We start from the raw sequence: 18,354 nt of genomic DNA, 5'->3' as shown, positions 1-18,354 counted from the left end.
GCTTTTTAAGTGTTCATGTTTTAATGCCTTTTGTGCACCCTAATCAGACGACTACACGTGAATCAAGGACTAGGTCAGTCACAGGCTCTGAATAGATCCAAGGCCCTCACATTCACAAAAGCCAGCGTGCGAAGTGGAGACGCACGCGGAACCTTTTCCTTCCCTTCCCTTCACTTCGATTCCACAAACGCACGTCAAAGTTTAAATTTGGCCTTCGGGAACACGGCGGACACCTGATACGCGGTAAAGGGTCCGTGGAATCCGAGCTCAAGTTCACGTTAATTTTAAAATGGGTCAGGTCATTAACAAGCAGGACTTTTAACACGGGGCAAGGCTGGCAACCCAAGGGGTTTCTGCATTCATTCCATTAGAGAGCCATTTGATTATTTGGTGGGTGCACGCCAGTCGATTTCTATAAATAGGGATAGGATGGGGATGCGCAACTGGCGTTTAATTTGCAGTCATGGCGCCCCCTGGTGACAGCGTGTACCCACTATCCTGATGGACCCGTATAACTGGGGTTTGAAATGTCTAGTAAAAAATTCACAAGATTAACGCGCAAGGTAAGATTTTAAATTTGGAATCAGCCTTCAAGTCCACACAAATACAATTTTGGTATCCCATGGTTAAGCCCCTGCACAGAAGCCTGGTTTTTGCCCTTGGGATTAACTCCACCCCACTGGGTAACAATTAAAAAATTTTAAGAGCATTAAACTTTACAGAGCACCAGGAAAAACCCAATGGCTCTGACCTTGGTGATGAAAGCACCTGTATAGAAAAAATTAAATATTCAGAATACGAAATAGTACGGAAATATTTTAATGTAAAATGAGTGCCTGATTTGTAGGCACACGCAGCAGAACCTCTCTGACAGTCATTCCAACCTCACCTCCGCAACAAATACAATACAGTAAACTGACATTGTATAAAAAGTTTTAATTTCATTAACCAAAAACAAAAACCACGATTAACAAGACAAAATTAAAACTGGACACCCCACCAGATACAATAAAATAAAAGTTACACTTGGGAACTGGGTAAGGGAAGGGGGTGGGGGGAGGGGTGTTGTGGGTGGGGGGCGCTTTAAAATAAAAACATTTAAGCTCAGTTTCCCCCAGAAAGTATAACGGGAATGGAGGGGGGGGAGGGGGGAGGGGGTCTTAACTTCACTGGGCTGGAGCACTCATCTGGACTGTTCAACTGCAGAGAGGGTAGAGAGAGAGAGGAGGGAGAGAGAGAGGAACAACAGCGTCAGGCCACAGCGTACCTGGAGTAATACCACCAGCACAGACCAGTCAGCTGTTTGGCGAGCTCAGAAATTTAAAAAAAGAACCCTCTAATCAGCGTTTGCATCAAAAAACAAAATAAAACAAAAACAATTTAATCAAATTGCAATCTTAATCATATTAACTATACCCAAGCCCATCTAGATTTGGAGCATCATGACATCCTTTTCTAAACTCCCAAGACTCTCAGGCAGACACCAGGTTCACACTGGAATCTCTGCCCTAGTAACTGCTGAAGAAGGTTCATCACCCCTCCTGTCCAATGAGCATCACTCCTGCACCCGATACGCAGCGGGCATGACTGTGGAGGTCTCCACGGGTCAGATGCAGCAGCTGGCTAAATGCTACATCCGACATTAAACACAGGTAACATTTACACCTGTACGCACTTCCTCCTCTTAAGCCTGGAGGTTAAGCTGTAACACCCAGGAGCGAGCAGACAGAGGGTGTGACCCTAAACCTCTTCTCCAACCGGGAACACAAATTGTTGTTATTATAACCGGCAAAACCATTTGTTACCGAAGCAGGAAATCTTCTCGCAACCTCACCACGACAAGTTATTAAATACCTAGTAGTAGAAAATCTTGATAATGAACAGTAGAGTGTGGGAACCCTTTGCCTGCTCAAAATGAACTTCTCACCCCAGTGCATTATATACTCAACGATATCAAGTTTCTTTTAAAGCACTTTAAATCACAAGAAACGTGCTAGTCTGTCACCCATTTCATCACCTTGTTACCAAGGATACGAACGACCGGGCACACGTATGAGTGCCGCGCGCGGAGGTCTGAGCGCTAGCGGCTGTTAGCGGCTTACTGTAGGTGGAGATGTCGATCTCTTCCGGCAGCTCGGCCACGTTGACCTCGAAGCGGTCCTGCACGTCGTTCAGGGTCTTGGCGTCCGTCTCGTCGGACACGAAGGTCACGGCCAGGCCCTTCGTCCCGAACCGGCCCGCGCGGGCCACCTGTCGCGGGGGCGAAGGGGGGGGAACGTGAGAAAAGCCAGGCTTCAAAAACGCAACCGCGTGTCACAGCTGAAGTGCTGAAGCCCCACAGGATGCAGCAGACCTGCAGCGCTGTAGCCTGGCGCTGTGGTGCCCTGTGATGCCCTGAGGGGGCCCTGTAGTGCCCTCTAAGAGCCCTGTGGTGCCCTCTAAGAGCCCTGTGTTGCCCTGTGAGAGGGCGCTGTGGTGCCCTCTAAGAGCCCTGTGGTGCCCTGTAAGAGCTCTGTGGTGCCCTGCGAGAGCGCTGTGGTGCCCTGCGAGAGCAATGTGGAGCCCTGTGAGAGCGCTGTGGTGCCCTGCGAGAGCAATGCGGTGCCCTGCGAGAGCAATGTGGAGCCCTGTGAGAGCGCTGTGGTGCCCTCTAAGAGCGCTGTGGTGCCCTGCGAGAGCAATGCGGTGCCCTGCGAGAGCAATGCGGTGCCCTGCGAGAGCAATGCGGTGCCCTGCGAGAGCAATGTGGTGCCCTGTAAGAGCCCTGAGATGCCCTGTGAGAGCGCTGCGGTGCCCTGTAAGAGCGCTGTGGTGCTCTGTGGTGCCCTGCGAGGGCTCTGTGGTGCCCTGCGAGGGCCCTGTGGTGCCCTGCGAGGGCCCTGTGGTGCCCTGCGAGGGCCCTGTGGTGCCCTGCGAGGGACCTGTGGTGCCCTGTGGTGCCCTGTGAGAGCGCTGTGGTGCCCTGTGAGAGCGCTGTGGTGCCCTGTGAGAGCGCTGTGGTGCCCTGTAAGAGCGCTGTGGTGCCCTGTAAGAGCGCTGTGGTGCCCTGTAAGAGCGCTGTGGTGCCCTGTGGTGCCCTGTTAGGGCAGTTTGCCTCACCCTGTGAAGGTAGGTGTCGGAGTCCTCGGGCATGTCGTAGTTGAAGACTATGTTGACTCTCTCGATGTCCATCCCTCGGCCAAACAGGTTGGTGGCCACAAGTATCCGCCGCTGGAAGTCTTTAAACTGCTGGTACCGAGAGAGCCTGTGGGGGGAGGGGGGGGGCACATAAGAGGGACACACAGAGGGGGAATTAACTCCACACAGAATGCCACAACTCTGTGTGAACCCTAGCAGCATTCATTCTCCTGGTGCTTCACGGTTCAGCCAGACCGCTTTTTGAAGAGGTAACGGAACATTTGTCCAGTTTCTCCCACCCCCCACATTGAGAAAACACAGAGCTAGCGTCGGTAGCGGGCTCACCTCTCCTCCTGGGCCATGCCCCTGTGGATAGCGATGGCGGGGAAGTTCTGCTCCACCAGCAGCTGGGAAAGCGCCACGCAGCGCTGCACCGACTTCACGAAGATCACCACCTGCAGGTTAAAGACACGCCGCTTGAACGTCGACGAAACTCCTCGGGGAACGAGATACCGCTCGGGAAAAGACCGACGTTCCGGTCGCGAGATTCTGGAATGTACCAGACCCGGGTCACATATAAATCATTAGAGGAACCAGCTCAAGCCAGAAAAAATGTAATTTACAAGCTAACATAAAATGTAACTTCTTATTTATCAGGGAATCACACAACAGGAGAGAGAGAAAAAAAAAAAAGTTGCAAGAGGTGGGAAACAAGCTTTCTGGAATGGGGGTGTGTGTGTGTGTGTGTGTGTGTGTGTGTGTGTGTGTGTGTGTGTGTGAGACTTCCAGTAACTGCAGCTTTACTGCGCTTTTGTGCCAAGCTGGTAAATATACCCACTCTCCCAAAGCATACAGCAGCATATAACGTACTCTGCCAAGATGGTCTGAATTGTAGGTCTGAGCTAAATAAATTACCATTTCTACAGCTTTGACTCCACCTGAACAGCATGGCACCATTTATGGCTGATCAACATGAGTGGTCACATTTTATTTCCCATGTAATTTTGTTGCTAATAGGCTCTTCGGCTTCACACATTTCTATCAAAAGGCCTTTGTCTAATTAGCTATGAGAGACTTCACACCCACAAATTATACAGCCCAGAGCAAGCAGATGTTGCTGGGCTCAAAAGGTTAGGCGAGATTGGTTAAGTTTATTATTTTATTCTTTTTTCCTCTTTATGTAATATTTAACAAATGTACATATTTTTAAGCCACTCCTCTAGGAATAGAGGATTGAACGCACAGTTTGGACGTCTGTAGAGTTCTTAAATAAATAAAATAGCCCCAAACACCAAAGCGCGTACTGCAGCCATTTTACAGCTGAAGCACTGCACACATGCAATAGCACTGGTAGAGAAGGGGGGAGGATGCAGATCTAGTTCTAGCTGGCTGGCTGGCTGGCTGGCTGGCCAGCAGTAGCAGACACCCTCTACTCCATGGATACTCAAATCCGGACCTCAAATCCAAATCCGTCCCTGGTTTTCTTTATCCCCCAAGCTTATTAACTGAACAATTGCTACCGATTGGCCAGACCGCATTCACGCCTGACTCCCAGGTAAAGGGAAGGTGGAAAACCGGCAGTGCTCGGACCTCTGGGCCCGTGATTTCAGTGACAGGGCTCCGCCCTCGCGGCGCACGCTGGCGCGGGTACCTGGTTGAACTCCAGGACGTCGAGCAGGTCGAAGAGCTTGCGGTTCTTCTCGCTGTCCTTTAGCTTGCAGTAGTACTGCTGCAGGCCGTGCAGAGTCAGCTTGGTCTCGTCATCCACGAACACCTCCATGGGCTGAGGGAGAGAGAGAGAGAGAGAGAGAGAGAGAGAGAGAGAGAGAGAGAGAGAGAGAGAGAGAGAGAGAGAGAGAGAGAGAGAGAGAGAGAGAGAGAGAGAGAGAGAGAGAGAGAGAGAGAGAGAGAGAAGAGAGAGGAGGAGAGAGAAGAGAGAGAGAGAGAGAGAAAGAGAGAGAGAGAGAGAGAGAGAGAGAAAGAGAGAGAGAGAGAGAGAGAGAGAGAGAGAGAGAGAGAGAGAGAGAGAGAGAGAGAGAGAGAGAGAGAGAGAGAGAGAGAGAGAGAGAGAGAGAGAGAGAGAGAGAGAGAGAGAGAGAGAGAGAGAGAGAGAGAGAGAGGAAGAGAGAGAGAGAGAGAGAGAGAGAGAGAGGGAGAGAGAGAGAGAGAGAGAGAGAGAGAGAGAGAGAGAGAGAGAGAGAGAGAGAGAGAGAGAGAGAGAGAGAGAGAGAGAGAGAGAGAGAGAGAGAGAGAGAGAGAGAGAGAGCACAGTGGGCGAGATTACCACCAGACAGGCCCGGGACGCTGACCCGAGTTCTGCCAGAACCCGGACGGGCTACTCGACGCGGAGCCGACAGCCGCTCTCGCCCCACACTCACGTCCTGCATGAACTTGCGGCAGACGGGTCTGATCTCCTTGCTGAGCGTGGCGCTGAACATCATGCACTGCTTCTCGTGGGGCGTCAGCCGGAAGATGTCCTGCACGTCGCGCCTCATGTCTGCAGGGAGAGAGAGCGACCAGGGGGGTGACCGACCGATCGAGAACAAGAACATCGAAACATCGAAAATCACACACAAGCTTTGGATTCAAAAAGGAGGGAGCAAGCACGTGCACAGAAAGGCCCCGGACACCACAAACGGGGCCCGCGGGTAGACCCCGGCCTGCGGGAACTCACCCAGCTGCTCCAGCATCTTGTCGCACTCGTCCAGGACGAAGTGCTTGACGTTCTTCAGGTTGAGGGTCTTGTTGCGGCTGAGGGCCAGGATGCGCCCGGGCGTGCCCACCACGATGTGGGGGCAGTTCTTCTTCAGCACGTCCTCGTCCTTCTTGATGGACATGCCGCCGAAGAACACCGCCGCCTTCACGGTGGGCATGTACTTGGAGAAGCGCTCGTACTCCTTGCTGATCTGGAAGGCCAGCTCGCGGGTGTGGCACATGACCAGCACCAAAACCTAGGGATGGGGGGGGGGGCGGGGGGAAGCAATGGGTATTAAATAACCGCAAGATACTCTTCTGATTAGCACACGCCACTATCCCACAGCAACTTACACATGATCTCACATTTCCATCTACAGCCGGATAATTCACCCGACAGGAAGAGGGTCGGGCAGAGGGACCCCGCATTCCGGAGCGGTGGGCACACACGGATGTGCCCGAAATGGACACAAGAGCGCTGCAGCGGCTCCTATTTTAAACCCCAGGGGGCCGGCAAATGTATTTAACCTTCTCCCACACCACAATATTTGTCAACAGAGGCAGTGTCCAGGGGAAACAGTGTGGCACAGGGTGTAGGGCGCTGGCGGAGACACACACACACACACACACACACACACGTACGAGCACACAGTCCCCATCCTAAGGCCAGGGGTTCCATTTCCCACGGTGGCACATCCTGTACCGTGATCCCATTTCTATCTGTAGCGCCCTCTGCTATCCACCTCCCTGAACAAAGTGAAAAATACATGGGGGGGGGGGGGGCAGGGAGATCGTTCCCTATCCTTTAAAAAGTCAAGAAAGCAGGGTCCTCCGGAAACGCATTTCACAAATAACACCGAACCCATTTACACTGTAAAAGTCAAGGTTACGTTTGACACAGGACTGCATTTATTGGTGTTGACTTTTTCCCCTTGGAGAATTCTATTTTGTAGAATGTGTGACTTAATGAAATACGCAAAGGGAGGAGTTTAGATATGAATGAATCATTGCATTTATACAGCACTTTTCCCGAACGCACAAAGTGCTTTACAGTGATGAAGGGGAACTCACCTCACCTACCACCAATGTGTAGCACCCACCTGGGTGATGCATGGCAGCCATTTTTGCACCAGAACGCTCACCACACATTAGCGAAGGTGGAGAGGGAGAGAACATTTTTTAGCCAATTAAATCAGGGGATGATTAGGTGGCAAGTTTGCAAGAGCCAGATTTGGAATTTAGCCAGGACACCAGGGAACTCCCTACTCTTAGTGATAAGTGCCATGGAATCTTTAATGACCACAGTGAGTCACCTCGGTTTAACGTCTCATCCGAAAGACAGCAATGCATGTCAGTTCCATCAAAAATAAGGCATAACCACAAGTTAGAAAATGCTAGACAAGAGCATTCCCATATCTGCAGTGCTAACTATTGGGTACAAATACATATTCAGCTGTAGCACTGGTACCGGAGCAAGTTAACTACCACCAATAGCCTCCTTCACACTTGTTCCATCCTACAAAACTACGTTCGTGATTGATGTGGATTGTCCAGGACAAGAATCTAGATAACTAAAAGTTGAATAAAACACCACTGAACTAAAGCAGCCAACCGATGCAGATTTAATTTTCAGTAGCGCACAGTGAAAGATGCCTAAGTTTAAGATGCCCCTGTTGGGAGTGCCTCCCCAGCAGGGCTGCCCCCTACCACAGCGCAAGCACAGAGGCAGGAGCCAGCGGGGAATGGGGCTTCTGCAGAACTCATGTCCTCAAGTCAAGTTTCACTTAATCATTTGTTGGAATGGTTCCTTGCATTACTCTTTATATTACTCTATATATTTTTTTAAATAAACGGGTTCTCATTTCAGAAGTCAACTATATGGATAAAGAAACTTTGTGGCAGGGGAGGTTGCTGGTTAACCGCGAGACATTCTCAGGATGTCCTTGAGCAAGACACTACCTAACCCCAACTGCTTGGCAAATGAGGCACGTAAAGCGCTGGATAAGATATAGAGTCATTACTATGAAATGCAGGTGTAGCGGACATTTCGATGTAAGCAACATCATAAGACCTGCACACTAGAGAACTGTCCCAGGCTCAGCACTCCTACAGCATCTGCAAATGTGTGAAGAAACGCATTTTAATGCACGTTTTACTGCGCACAAGAAATGAGTTCTCTACTTTATTGAGCAGGATGTACCTTTTTAGCATTCGATGGTTTGACTTGCTTTCATGTAACATTCTTTTCTTTTTTTTTTGCATGAGATTTTCCATAATCCCGCCCAAAATGTGCTGGAATGAGCAGGTATCAAAGGGGAGGCAAGCCATGACAGCAGTGTGTGGGGGGGTGGGGGTAGAGAGAGAATTTGTTACAGTCCTTCATGCTTAAATAAGAAAAATAGTCAGACCAAGAGGCCTTTGGTTCACTGCAGCCAGCCATTTATTCCATGGAACCGTTATGAGTGAAGGGTTTGTAAAGATACTCTTCCGTTATCTTGAGTCACCATAAACAGAACACGTCCTAGAGTTCTGTATTCCAGCGTGGGAAAAACTATATGAAGTTCCACACACGAGCAAAAGGCAGATGGAAATCTTCCAGGTCAGAGAAAGATACAGCAACCAGTTGGACAGCCTCATTCCACCGAAAGGGGTGAGGAAAAGCAGCCAAGCAAGAGCTACAGAATTACTTTTCCAGCAACCGGTAGTAACAATAGCTAGACGCCATGTTATGTCGGTTGTCAACCTCTAATTGGCTGTGTTAAGCGACAACAAGTCTCCCCTTTCTCTCTTCCAACTTTGTGACAGAACATGCAAACTCCACCCACAGATCAATCCAGAAGCAAAACCACCAAGCAGGCTGAGGTGACATCGGAGAGCAGAAAAAATAAATGCAACTTAAATTTTTTTTTTTTTTTTTTTAAAGATTGTGGAAACCCACCCAAGAACAAACCCAACAGGTTCTGACCAAGAGGCCAAAACATGGCTTTATTTCTGAAGCTCACTTCCTGGCCTTGTTGAGATGTTGTTCACTAGCGCCAGTGCATATGGCTCCAGCATAGGTCTTTCAGCCACACATTTCAATGCAGGTCAAGGTACCAAAACGCTCAAAATACAAAGTCAATCATTTTTTTCCCGACATTGTCTAATTTGTCTAATGTCTCCCTGTATGCAGATTAAGTTAATATTAACTATATTTTAATGTTATGAGGACAAATCAGGGACAGTTGGTGTCATTGCATCTCATGCGCTTAGTGGATATAGCCAGACTTGGCCGAACTTCATGTCCATATAAGGGTCCCTCCTTTACTCTACTGCAATCTCCGGTTACAATGTGTACAACATCGCGGCACGTGAAAATCGCACTTTTGTAGTTTCAAAATATTTTTCACCAAGCCCATAGAAAGTCAATAAGTGACATCACAGACACTTTTCTACAGTTGAGACTCAACGGTGAAAAGGAGGTCACAGACATTCACACATCTCCCCATTCATATGCCAGTCCATTGTTCACACCAACGTGTCGCTCAGCTTTGTTGTGCCAAGCAGCACTGAGGGCCAGCCGAAACGCTCACCTGTCCGTCCACCGGCTCGATCTGCTGCAGGGTGGCCAGAACAAAGACCGCCGTCTTCCCCATACCGGACTTGGCCTGGCAGAGAATGTCCATACCCAGAATGGCCTGTGGGATGCACTCGTGCTGGACTGAAACAGATACAGCACTGAGGGTTACAGGTGAACGCTGCGTCCAAAGTTGGACATGACATTGCCCGCCTCCTGGGTGGAATCAATGGTCCGAGTCCAGACACAAACCTCAGAGGGGAGTACTACTAAAGCAAGCAATCGCCAAAGTCTTCAGAAAATCCGCACTGCTACGGTACACAACATGTAGTCTAGGATTATTCACCCACTTAATTTCAAGGGAACCCCTTCCCAGCAGTCGGGTACACAACTGCAATACTCACCCTCTGATGGATGCTCAAAACCACAGTCCACAATGGCACGGAGTAGCTCGGGTTTGAGCAAGAAGTCCCTGAAGCCAGAGCTGTGGATAGAGACGTAGGAGCCCTTCACCTCCTTCTTCCCCGCCGGGACTACGCTCTCTGGGGCGACCTGAGGCTCTTCCTCCTCCTCGTAGTCCAGAAGCTCATTCTCAACATCATTTTCAGCCATGCTGCTTTGTGGAGACGACAGAACAGGGCGGTTTTAAGGACAACCAAACACACATGCGTGTGTATTTTTATCGATAAATTGTTATCAAGACATGTAGCTACACGCTGGCCACCCCGGGACACGTTCTCGTGTAAACGCGCTAGCAGTTGAACGCAATTCGTAATTAATAGTATTACGCAATAATAAGACTAGAAAGATGGCCACGTTACTTTAGTACACCAATATTAAAACGAGACAAAATTTACAGATTGTATATAATGTTGCATAGCTTATTAGTAGGTTAATTTATTATCAAATCCTGTGCAGAATGTACGGGTTCGTTTTGACAAATGGCCGCAAAGAATACGCTACTTATGCTGCAAGTAAAGTAAGCAAGTTATGAACTAGCTAGCTGAGAAATATACACAATTAAACAAACCTGTCCAATAATTCAACCAACCTTAGCTACTTTATGAAAGTTCCATAAATAATAGGACGACAAAAAATCGCAACAAGATAAACATTACGAGGTCAGATCGGCAAAGGCAAGCCGGTGTTCGCAACCCCGCTAAAAGCAGGCCACAACCGCACCACGATATTTCCTGAGTCGCTCTGTGGGAGACAACCGGCTAATTTTCACGCTACTCCGCATACAGCCGCAGCAATTATACACCTCATTCGCCGATCGACACTATTTCCCACGTCGAGGAACATATAGGTACGGACGGGAAAAGACGAAGATGGTCATGGTTTGTGACAGTCATAGCTAACTGGCTACCTAGTATTACTAGCTGTAGCAGTCCAACGTTTGTAACACCAAACAATGGAGGCAAGCTACCACTTTCATTCAAAGTTGTTCCCGGTAATACAGCGATGTGTATTGCAATAACAGTGCAACCATATCGCGAAATCAAGGTAGAAGTTATTAGTTTCGATAACTGCTAGCGAACAGCAGGAAAGCAAAGTAAGGTAAACTTAAAGAATCGTATGAATAAAAACCGGTTAGCCATTTAGCTAGGTAGCTATGGCTTTCGGTTTCTGGAAGACCCTTGAAAAAGATTAACTAGCAAAACAAACGACATCAATTTTTTAAACAAAAAAATAGATAATGTACGGTTGGTAAACTTTATGTTAAAACACAAATTAAACCACACACAAGAACTAAGAATCGTAATCGTAGGATTCTTTTTTTTGTTTCCAAAACCATATACTCTTACCTTACGGTTACGCTTCTATCTCGGTTCAAATATTAACGTAACTGCAGTCCACATGGGTAGGCCTCAAGCTTATACTAACTTCCGGAACAACCCCCTTCTAAAAATTATGAATTCCATTGGCTGGTTTACACGCCAATTTTACAGAATCTCTGAAAAATATTAACTTCTATTGGTCTATTAGATATCAATCAAAGAATTTAGGCATGTCGCAGACGTAAACTGGGCTTTGTGCAGCCCATCGGAAGTTAAAAACAGCATAGCTCGGCATAGCCTTACTGAAATATATGTGTTATATATATATATATATATATATATATATATATATATATATATATATATATATATAATTTTTTTTTTTCAAAGATTGCATTGAATACAAAACGGCATTGATATTGCGCTCATTATGCGTGACTGAGTACGCAACATTACTGGATTAATGACAAAACAAAGGGTACAGTAATGTAAATTTAACTAATAGAAAGTAAAAAGATAAATTAAAACAATAATTAATGAATTCATATATATGCAAACACACATATACATCAGTATGGGGTCGTGACAGATTCTAGTTATATTTTATGAAGCCATTCAGCGACTTAACATTTCAAGCTACTGTAATCTAAGACATTACCATTCCCATTATGCAGGTCTCTCACTGACCATATATTTTATCCAACCACTCACCATGAAGTAAAGATTTATTTTCATAGAAAGCACACCTGTTGTTTCAAATCATAGTATTGTGGGGTGTGAAGTTGTGTTTGTATGCCAGTTTCCAATATAATAAAACCTGCTGTTGGAAATGGGATCATTGTAACGGCAGTCTGTTAACAGCAAAGTCACATTTAAGGAGAAATTCAATTCCTTCTACTTTTTAAAGATCTCAGCAGGCACAGAAAAGACTACCCATTTAAGTTTCAACATACCATTCATAGCGACCTTCATACAGTACCTTGGTGAAGTTGTCTGAAGATGTATTCATGGTTGCCACACCAAGTTGATCAGAATTTTGGTAATTTAAAATAAAAAACAGGCCTATAGAAACACTTAAGGTTTCATGATACTAGCATAACCATTATAGCATATTGTGGGGCATATATCAATGAATTATATAAATATCTATCTATCTATCGATCTATCTATATACTGCTGCTCAGAATAAGATGCACGATTGGGTGACGAGAACCCATATGTCTTTAATGTATATTTAATGTAAATTAATGCTGTTTCAATTAATTATGAGATCTGAATCAGACTCATAAATGCAGTATCCAGGAGAGGCAACACATGATCCTGCTGACCTGCCAGTCATTGCGCAAAATGTATTGGGATGCACTAGTTTTGAGTTGGATAGAAACAGAATACAACTAGGTTGAATTCACTGCTTTTGACACATGTATAGCCTCTATGCATGCAAGTACTAATGGCACCATTAGATTAATTTTTTTTTTTTTTTTTAATGACATAATCGGATGACTGCAGTTATTGGTGGCACCTCAGATATTTTTCAATTGAAACTAAAGATTTCCCCGGTTCCCCGGTTCTCACAAACGTCTGTTGCCGAGGTGGCCAACTCAAGTCCTGGAGGACCTTGAGAACAGCAACTGAAGATGGCTGCTGTGCAGAATCGGCAGAGCACCACCAGGGTAGATACCCAGTATCTGGTGCTGTCTATGGGTCATCAAATGCAAATTATTTGCAATCAATCAATGCTAATTTTCATGACTTTATTTAAGATTGTGCTAATTTGTCCAATTACTTTTTCCCATAAAATGAGGGTACGATTACAAAAATGGTTTAACTATCCAAATACTTAGCTACTGACTCTAATACAGAGAACGCACTAGCGTTTTCTGTCCACGCGGGGTCAGTGAAGTAGTACATTTAGGCACTAAATCTCACTGGATTTCACTGCAGTAGTCATATTCGAAGTATAACGTTACAAATTATTTTTGACAAATCAAAAATTGTCATTTTAAATTTGAATCATTCTTCAAATTTAATATACGAAGTACTACACCAAGAGTATAGTATCTGTCACATTACACCAGTAGAATATTTAAGACATTCCATCATAGCATTTACTGTTTTGATCAGTGAAACCGTTTTAGATCAAAGACAGACTTGGAAATTGTCAGATTGTGTACAGGTTTTCATTCTACTCTCCAGCTGTTTTTTTGCACTATTCTTTTGTTAATAGTTGTAATCAATGTATTGATATTCAAAAAATCTTGCTATTTAATGCGTCTGTTACCAAATAGAATAATTTAGTCCTTTATGAGTAAATTGAAATGTATATTCTTGCCCATCACCACCAGTTTTATGGACAATGTATTACAAAATATCAAAAACACTTCTACTCACACGACACCTGTCCTCGGTCACTCTTGCGTTAAAAACTGACTTTGAATGGTTTCAAACCATTTTGTTTAATTTTCTCCCCAAGAGCGGCTTAAATTTTGATATTCACTTCAGTCCTTTCTCATACAACTTTGTAGCAGATGGGACAATAATATTATTTATTGCCCATCACGTTTTTACCAGCATTTGTTTAGAAAAGGAAATTATCTTAAGTTTTGAGTGTAGTGTCTGGGACAAGCAATGCTACTTGGTATATATCATACAACTGCACTTAATTGTAACTATAATGCAATGGCATTATAGTCGCTACTGGAATAATTTGTCGCTCCTGGAAAATCATACCATCTAATTTTCAGATAAAACAGCTGACGTCTTTTTTCATACATTGTCTCAGTGTGACGTGTTGGTATTCTCACATTTTTAATGTAACCATATCTGAAATAATTCAAAAATATATTATAATTCGGCGATTTTGTGTCTGATACCTTTTCCCTAGAGTACACTATTTGGGTGCTACGTATCTCCATTTACTTCAGACCAGAGTGGACAGCGTTACAGTCCCTCCCGACGTCCCCATTCAGCTAGCAGTGACACATTGCTGCTGAACAGTTCCTTTCCTCCTCCATCCAGACCTCGTTCTAAGGACACAAACCGAGTAACGTTAGCTTTTTTAATCTTATAAAGGCGAATCGAATGTTTCTCAAAAAATGAAGCAGATAGGCCTACAAACAGCCTACATTCTACTGTTCAAATTATTTACTATTATTTGTATGAATCGGTAATCAAAACACCATCATTGTCAACGCCGCTGTAATGGCATCTATCCCCCTAGAATGAAAAATTCACAGCACTGGAGGATGTACATGTCATGTTACAGTAAGTGAAAATCATTTGTTTTTCATTGGACAGCAACAACGTCAATCACGGATGCATTCTTTTGTGTGATTGGTGAAATTCATCTCAGCGAAACTCCGAGGCATGTCCTGAAATTTGCTATTTCAAATAATGAACGGCGTTGCTCTTCAAAATCATCTCCGTGTTTGCTAGCTATTTAAGTTGACGGTTCAACTGTCATTCCAATTTTCTTGGTATGAAGTGGGCGGTTCAACTATCTGTGTTTGGCTGGGCGAGAGGCTCAGCGGGCGGTGCGACCTCACGTGGGCGTTGCCTCTGGGTCTCCTTGAGGAAGCTAGTGAAAACTGACAGCTGAGAGATTTTTTCAATTGAATAGAGACGACCGCCCATGTCCTGGGCGCTGCTTTTACTTTTGTCTTTATCAAAAACGCGGTCAGTTCATTATTGTCAGACGTTGTTTTTCTTTTAAATATACATGGTTGACCATAAACGGAATGACATCGGGCTTACGCGTCTATCAGCGCCGCTACGAACATGGGGACCGTATCCAGGTGGGCATTGCGCCTTTATTTATTTATTTATTTTATTGAATAGCTGTTCATAATTTAGGTATAGCGGTCCGTGCTAATCACTTGTGTATGTCATGTGTGTGTAGTTATGCGACGAGAGGAGATGTTGGCCTTGAACAAAGCAGATTCTCTGTTTTTCTCCTCCATGTGCATCATCTTTATGGTTGGCGACAGCGGTGACCGCTCTCCGTCTCTCGCACATTAACATTCGACAATTACATACTGCACCACATTCCTCTCATTTTCAAAGCAAAATGCGAGATATGAGCCTAAAATTCAATTGTGACAGAAATGAAAGTCACTGTTGCTCGTTGGAACAGGCTCAGTTCATTCCGCAATAAAATTTTAGTAAATCTACTCTGCATACCCCTCCCGACCGAGAATGCAATTAAAGCAGTCATAGTAACTGCAGCTTTTGTAAATACAGACTATCTGGGGCATTATAATGTAAGTGTGTCCATTGCCCAGTCAACGATAATGATGTGATGTTTTTCTGTCGGCTTTTGATACAGCAGACTGGAACAAGCTAAATCTGGTTGGCCGGGCGACTACGCTGTTCATTCAGACTCACGTTTCCCAATATAAACCGAAGGAAAATGGTTTTCTGTGCCTGCGCGTTTAAGTATGTTTTCCAAAAACGAGATGGTAATGATAGCCTCTGTGTCTCTGATCTTAGTCGTGTAGGCCACCTACACACAGCCTGTAGGCTATGTGTAAGAAGGAAACGGATTGCTAATAGACGCAGACAGTAATTGTGTCAGTGTTTTCCCAGGTTGGGTCAGCGAGGCAGCCAGGTGGCTGATTTAGGCAATTACCAGGATGAGGTAGTGCTCGAAAGAAGGTACTACTTTAATACCGAAACACTTCCCCCCTACAAAACGTCCAGTATTGTTCTTGAATGGGCACAATGCCTGGAACTGGGAGCTCAACCAACCTTGTAAGGTATGCGTGTGTACGAATATGTATCACTCGATAAACTGTATCGATTAAGAATGCACAACTTGGCGAGAACGTTTTATCGCATGGCATACTGTATGTAACTAGCAATTAAATTAACTTGGCATGCATGTGAAATGCTCGTCTAACACATTCACATTTAAAAACATTCAGCAGCTATCTAATCAACTCGGCCAATATTCACTGTGAACATTTGTCCTTACTGACACATGCATTTGAGAGGAAAGGATATGAATCTGTATGATCATTTGTGTATCTCATCTGTGGAAAACTACTGCAGATGAATTTGTCCCAGTTAGGCTATGGCCATGACGACAATTATAATTACAGCTGGGAAGATGGCAACTCATCCTCATCATCTCTGGCAATTTTTTTGATGACATGAAGTTATGACATTGTTCTGAAGGTTATCAGATTAATGAAGGATGCAAGGAAATGTAATTGTTTTTAAGTCCTGTCTGTGAAATTGCTCATCAGTCAGAATCATATCAATCTGCCACATTTTGCCGTAGGGTAATCTCAAGTCGCTGTTGATGTCTTTTAGCAAAGAACAAATGTTGCGTCACATTATCCAATAGATATTTAGATTGTGCACATTTGATCATAATGTTTAAAAAACGTGAAAAGGGCATGCCAGCTATTTCAAAGAATGATTTAGTAACAGCTCTTCAGACAGTCCTTAACCTATTAGATCCTGGATCATTCAAATTCATAGCAACCTTGGAACTCATGTTTACATTTTTCTATTATATTTAGGCTCCATCTGTCTCATTATAATATTGATTACTACTAAAAGCTTTGCACCTATTATGTGCGCACTTAATATCTATTTACATTTACAGTGCTTGTATAATAACTGAGTCTGATCAGTTCTGCACTAAATATCTACACACCAACAGCTCTGTTCTGTGCTTGTAGTTATCCTCACTGTTTTCACTAGCTGTTGTTTACCTTTATGGCCTTCTCACTTGCCGTAGATCAAAGTGTCCGCCAAATGATTGAAGTTCTAGAATGGCTCGGCGAGGTCAGCTGACGTAGGAAGTTGTTGGGCGAGCAGCGTTTGTGTGACTAATGCACGTTCTGTGTCTGCGTGCATGCGGTATGCCCAAGTTAGGCCCGTCTGGTGCCCGCCCTTACTGTACCTCTGCTCCGTGCCAGTCGGTTAGTGCCTCCCTGGCGCTGCCCCCCCATTTCTGGTGCCCGCCAGGGACCGTTATGAACTGCCGCACGTCCTGATCTCCTGCCAGCCGAGCACGGCCGCCAGGTTCTCCCTGTCTGTGCGGCCACAGCCTCTGACACGTCCTCATAAACCACCGTTTGTTTCATTCCCCCCCCACCCCCTCCCCTCCCCGCCCCCCAGGGGTTATTATTGATTTCCTATTAGCTCAATTTGCCTAATGAACGAAAACGCGAGAGAAACAGTGGCAGTTATCATCGTGGTCGCAGTTAATCGTCAGTTACGCAGGGATTGGTGCTGGAGTGGCGGTTCGAGGAGCTCCCCTTTGTTCAAAGCTTTAGCCGGCAGGATGGATGGGCAGCTCGGGTCCTGCGCTCGTCTCACAGGGGTGGTTTACCCACCGTTACAGTCGCGGCGGCTGCAGGAAAGCGCTCAGCGAAACTGACGTGGAGTTCCACTGCCGTCGAATCTCAAACGCAATAAAATGTAACTTGATGTGTTTTCGCGCTCGTTGGCCCTTGGGCGTGGGCAGATCAAATTCAGCCCAAGGACTGCTCGCAGTCACCAGGCTGAGCAGAGAGCACTCTCTGTCTTGGATTGCATTTTTTGTTTTTTTTTTCTGTTTCACTTGTCCATCAGGTCGTCACCACTTTCTATTAGCCGTAAATGCAATCCCGCATTGCCGCATGTCTTTTTTGATCTAAACTGGGATTACCAGGCAGCTGTGAAGCATCGTCAGTATTCTTGTGAGGGACAAGCGAGGTGTTGACACGTTGCGATTGGCGATCACCTTTATGCTTTGACTCATATTACGGATGTTCTCATGGTTAGGGGTTATGAAGTCAGGCAGTGTGTAGGGGTGATCCTCAAGGCACTAATGTTAATGACGAACTCCCTCGTTGGCAGCACCAAAATTGGAAGACACCACTTTGATTTATGATGCCGAATGCTGTGTACTGTTGTGTAACTGCTGCTGTGGGCATTGTGGCTGTTAATGTCATTTTGGGGCCCTTTGAGTTGGAGCGCTGAACCAGGGGAGGAAAAGAATTTTACCAGGCAATACGTTGTAAAAGAAAAGTTTGTCTGAAGGCTAAATAATTTATTAATCTCACAGGAAACTACCCCACCCCTCGACACGAACGGGTCTGTGGGTTTGTCTGCCTCTGCAAAGTGTACTGCGGTATTTTTGGAACTATGACTGACGGCAGATGCTCCCAGAAGCTGTAGTTATTACATGCAACGTAGCTGTAAACCAATAAT

The 18,354-nt window shown here is 45.5% G+C and overlaps 2 protein-coding genes across 5 annotated transcripts in view; one reads left to right on the top strand and one right to left on the bottom strand.

Moving 5' to 3' along the window:
• Positions 1 to 803: 803 nt before the first annotated feature.
• LOC135248970 (ATP-dependent RNA helicase DDX39A-like) lies at positions 804 to 11,308 on the bottom strand. 2 transcript variants are annotated; one of them, XM_064324107.1, is made up of 10 exons: positions 11,176 to 11,308; positions 9,772 to 9,980; positions 9,384 to 9,511; positions 5,792 to 6,068; positions 5,496 to 5,614; positions 4,769 to 4,900; positions 3,463 to 3,572; positions 3,100 to 3,244; positions 2,103 to 2,250; positions 804 to 1,200 (listed from the first exon to the last, which is right to left on the bottom strand). In XM_064324107.1, exons 2-10 carry the CDS (start codon positions 9,977 to 9,979, stop codon positions 1,184 to 1,186), a joined length of 1,284 nt encoding a protein of 427 aa, XP_064180177.1. In that variant the 5' UTR covers position 9,980; positions 11,176 to 11,308; the 3' UTR covers positions 804 to 1,183. The 2 variants fall into 2 exon arrangements, with proteins under 2 accessions (XP_064180177.1, XP_064180178.1); XM_064324108.1 differs by having other exon boundaries at positions 9,772 to 9,983; positions 11,176 to 11,280.
• A 3,315-nt stretch (positions 11,309 to 14,623) lies between these two features.
• Positions 14,624 to 18,354, top strand: part of evi5l (ecotropic viral integration site 5 like) — a 39,544-nt gene continuing 35,813 nt past the window's right edge. Inside the window, exon 1 of one of the 3 annotated variants that reach the window (XM_064324104.1) lies at positions 14,624 to 14,942. The gene's annotated coding sequence lies outside the window, so the exon portion shown is untranslated. The other 2 variants (XM_064324102.1, XM_064324103.1) reach the window with 2 other exon arrangements.

This window comes from Anguilla rostrata, chromosome 2 (genome assembly GCF_018555375.3).
Source record: "Anguilla rostrata isolate EN2019 chromosome 2, ASM1855537v3, whole genome shotgun sequence".
NCBI classification, from domain to species: domain Eukaryota; kingdom Metazoa; phylum Chordata; class Actinopteri; order Anguilliformes; family Anguillidae; genus Anguilla; species Anguilla rostrata.
The sequence above is the reverse complement of the archived record's forward strand: the minus strand, read 5'-3'. Positions and strand labels throughout refer to the sequence as shown.

Coding starts and splice junctions, on each gene's coding strand:
- LOC135248970 (XM_064324107.1), bottom strand. CDS start 9,979: ATGGCTGAAAATGATGTTGAGAATGAGCTTCTGGACTACGAGGAGGAG. Junction 5,615..5,791: donor CAAGATGCTGGAGCAGCTGG/GTGAGTTCCCGC, acceptor CTCTCCCTGCAG/ACATGAGGCGCGACGTGCAG. Junction 3,245..3,462: donor GGCATGGCCCAGGAGGAGAG/GTGAGCCCGCTA, acceptor CTCCCCCCACAG/GCTCTCTCGGTACCAGCAGT.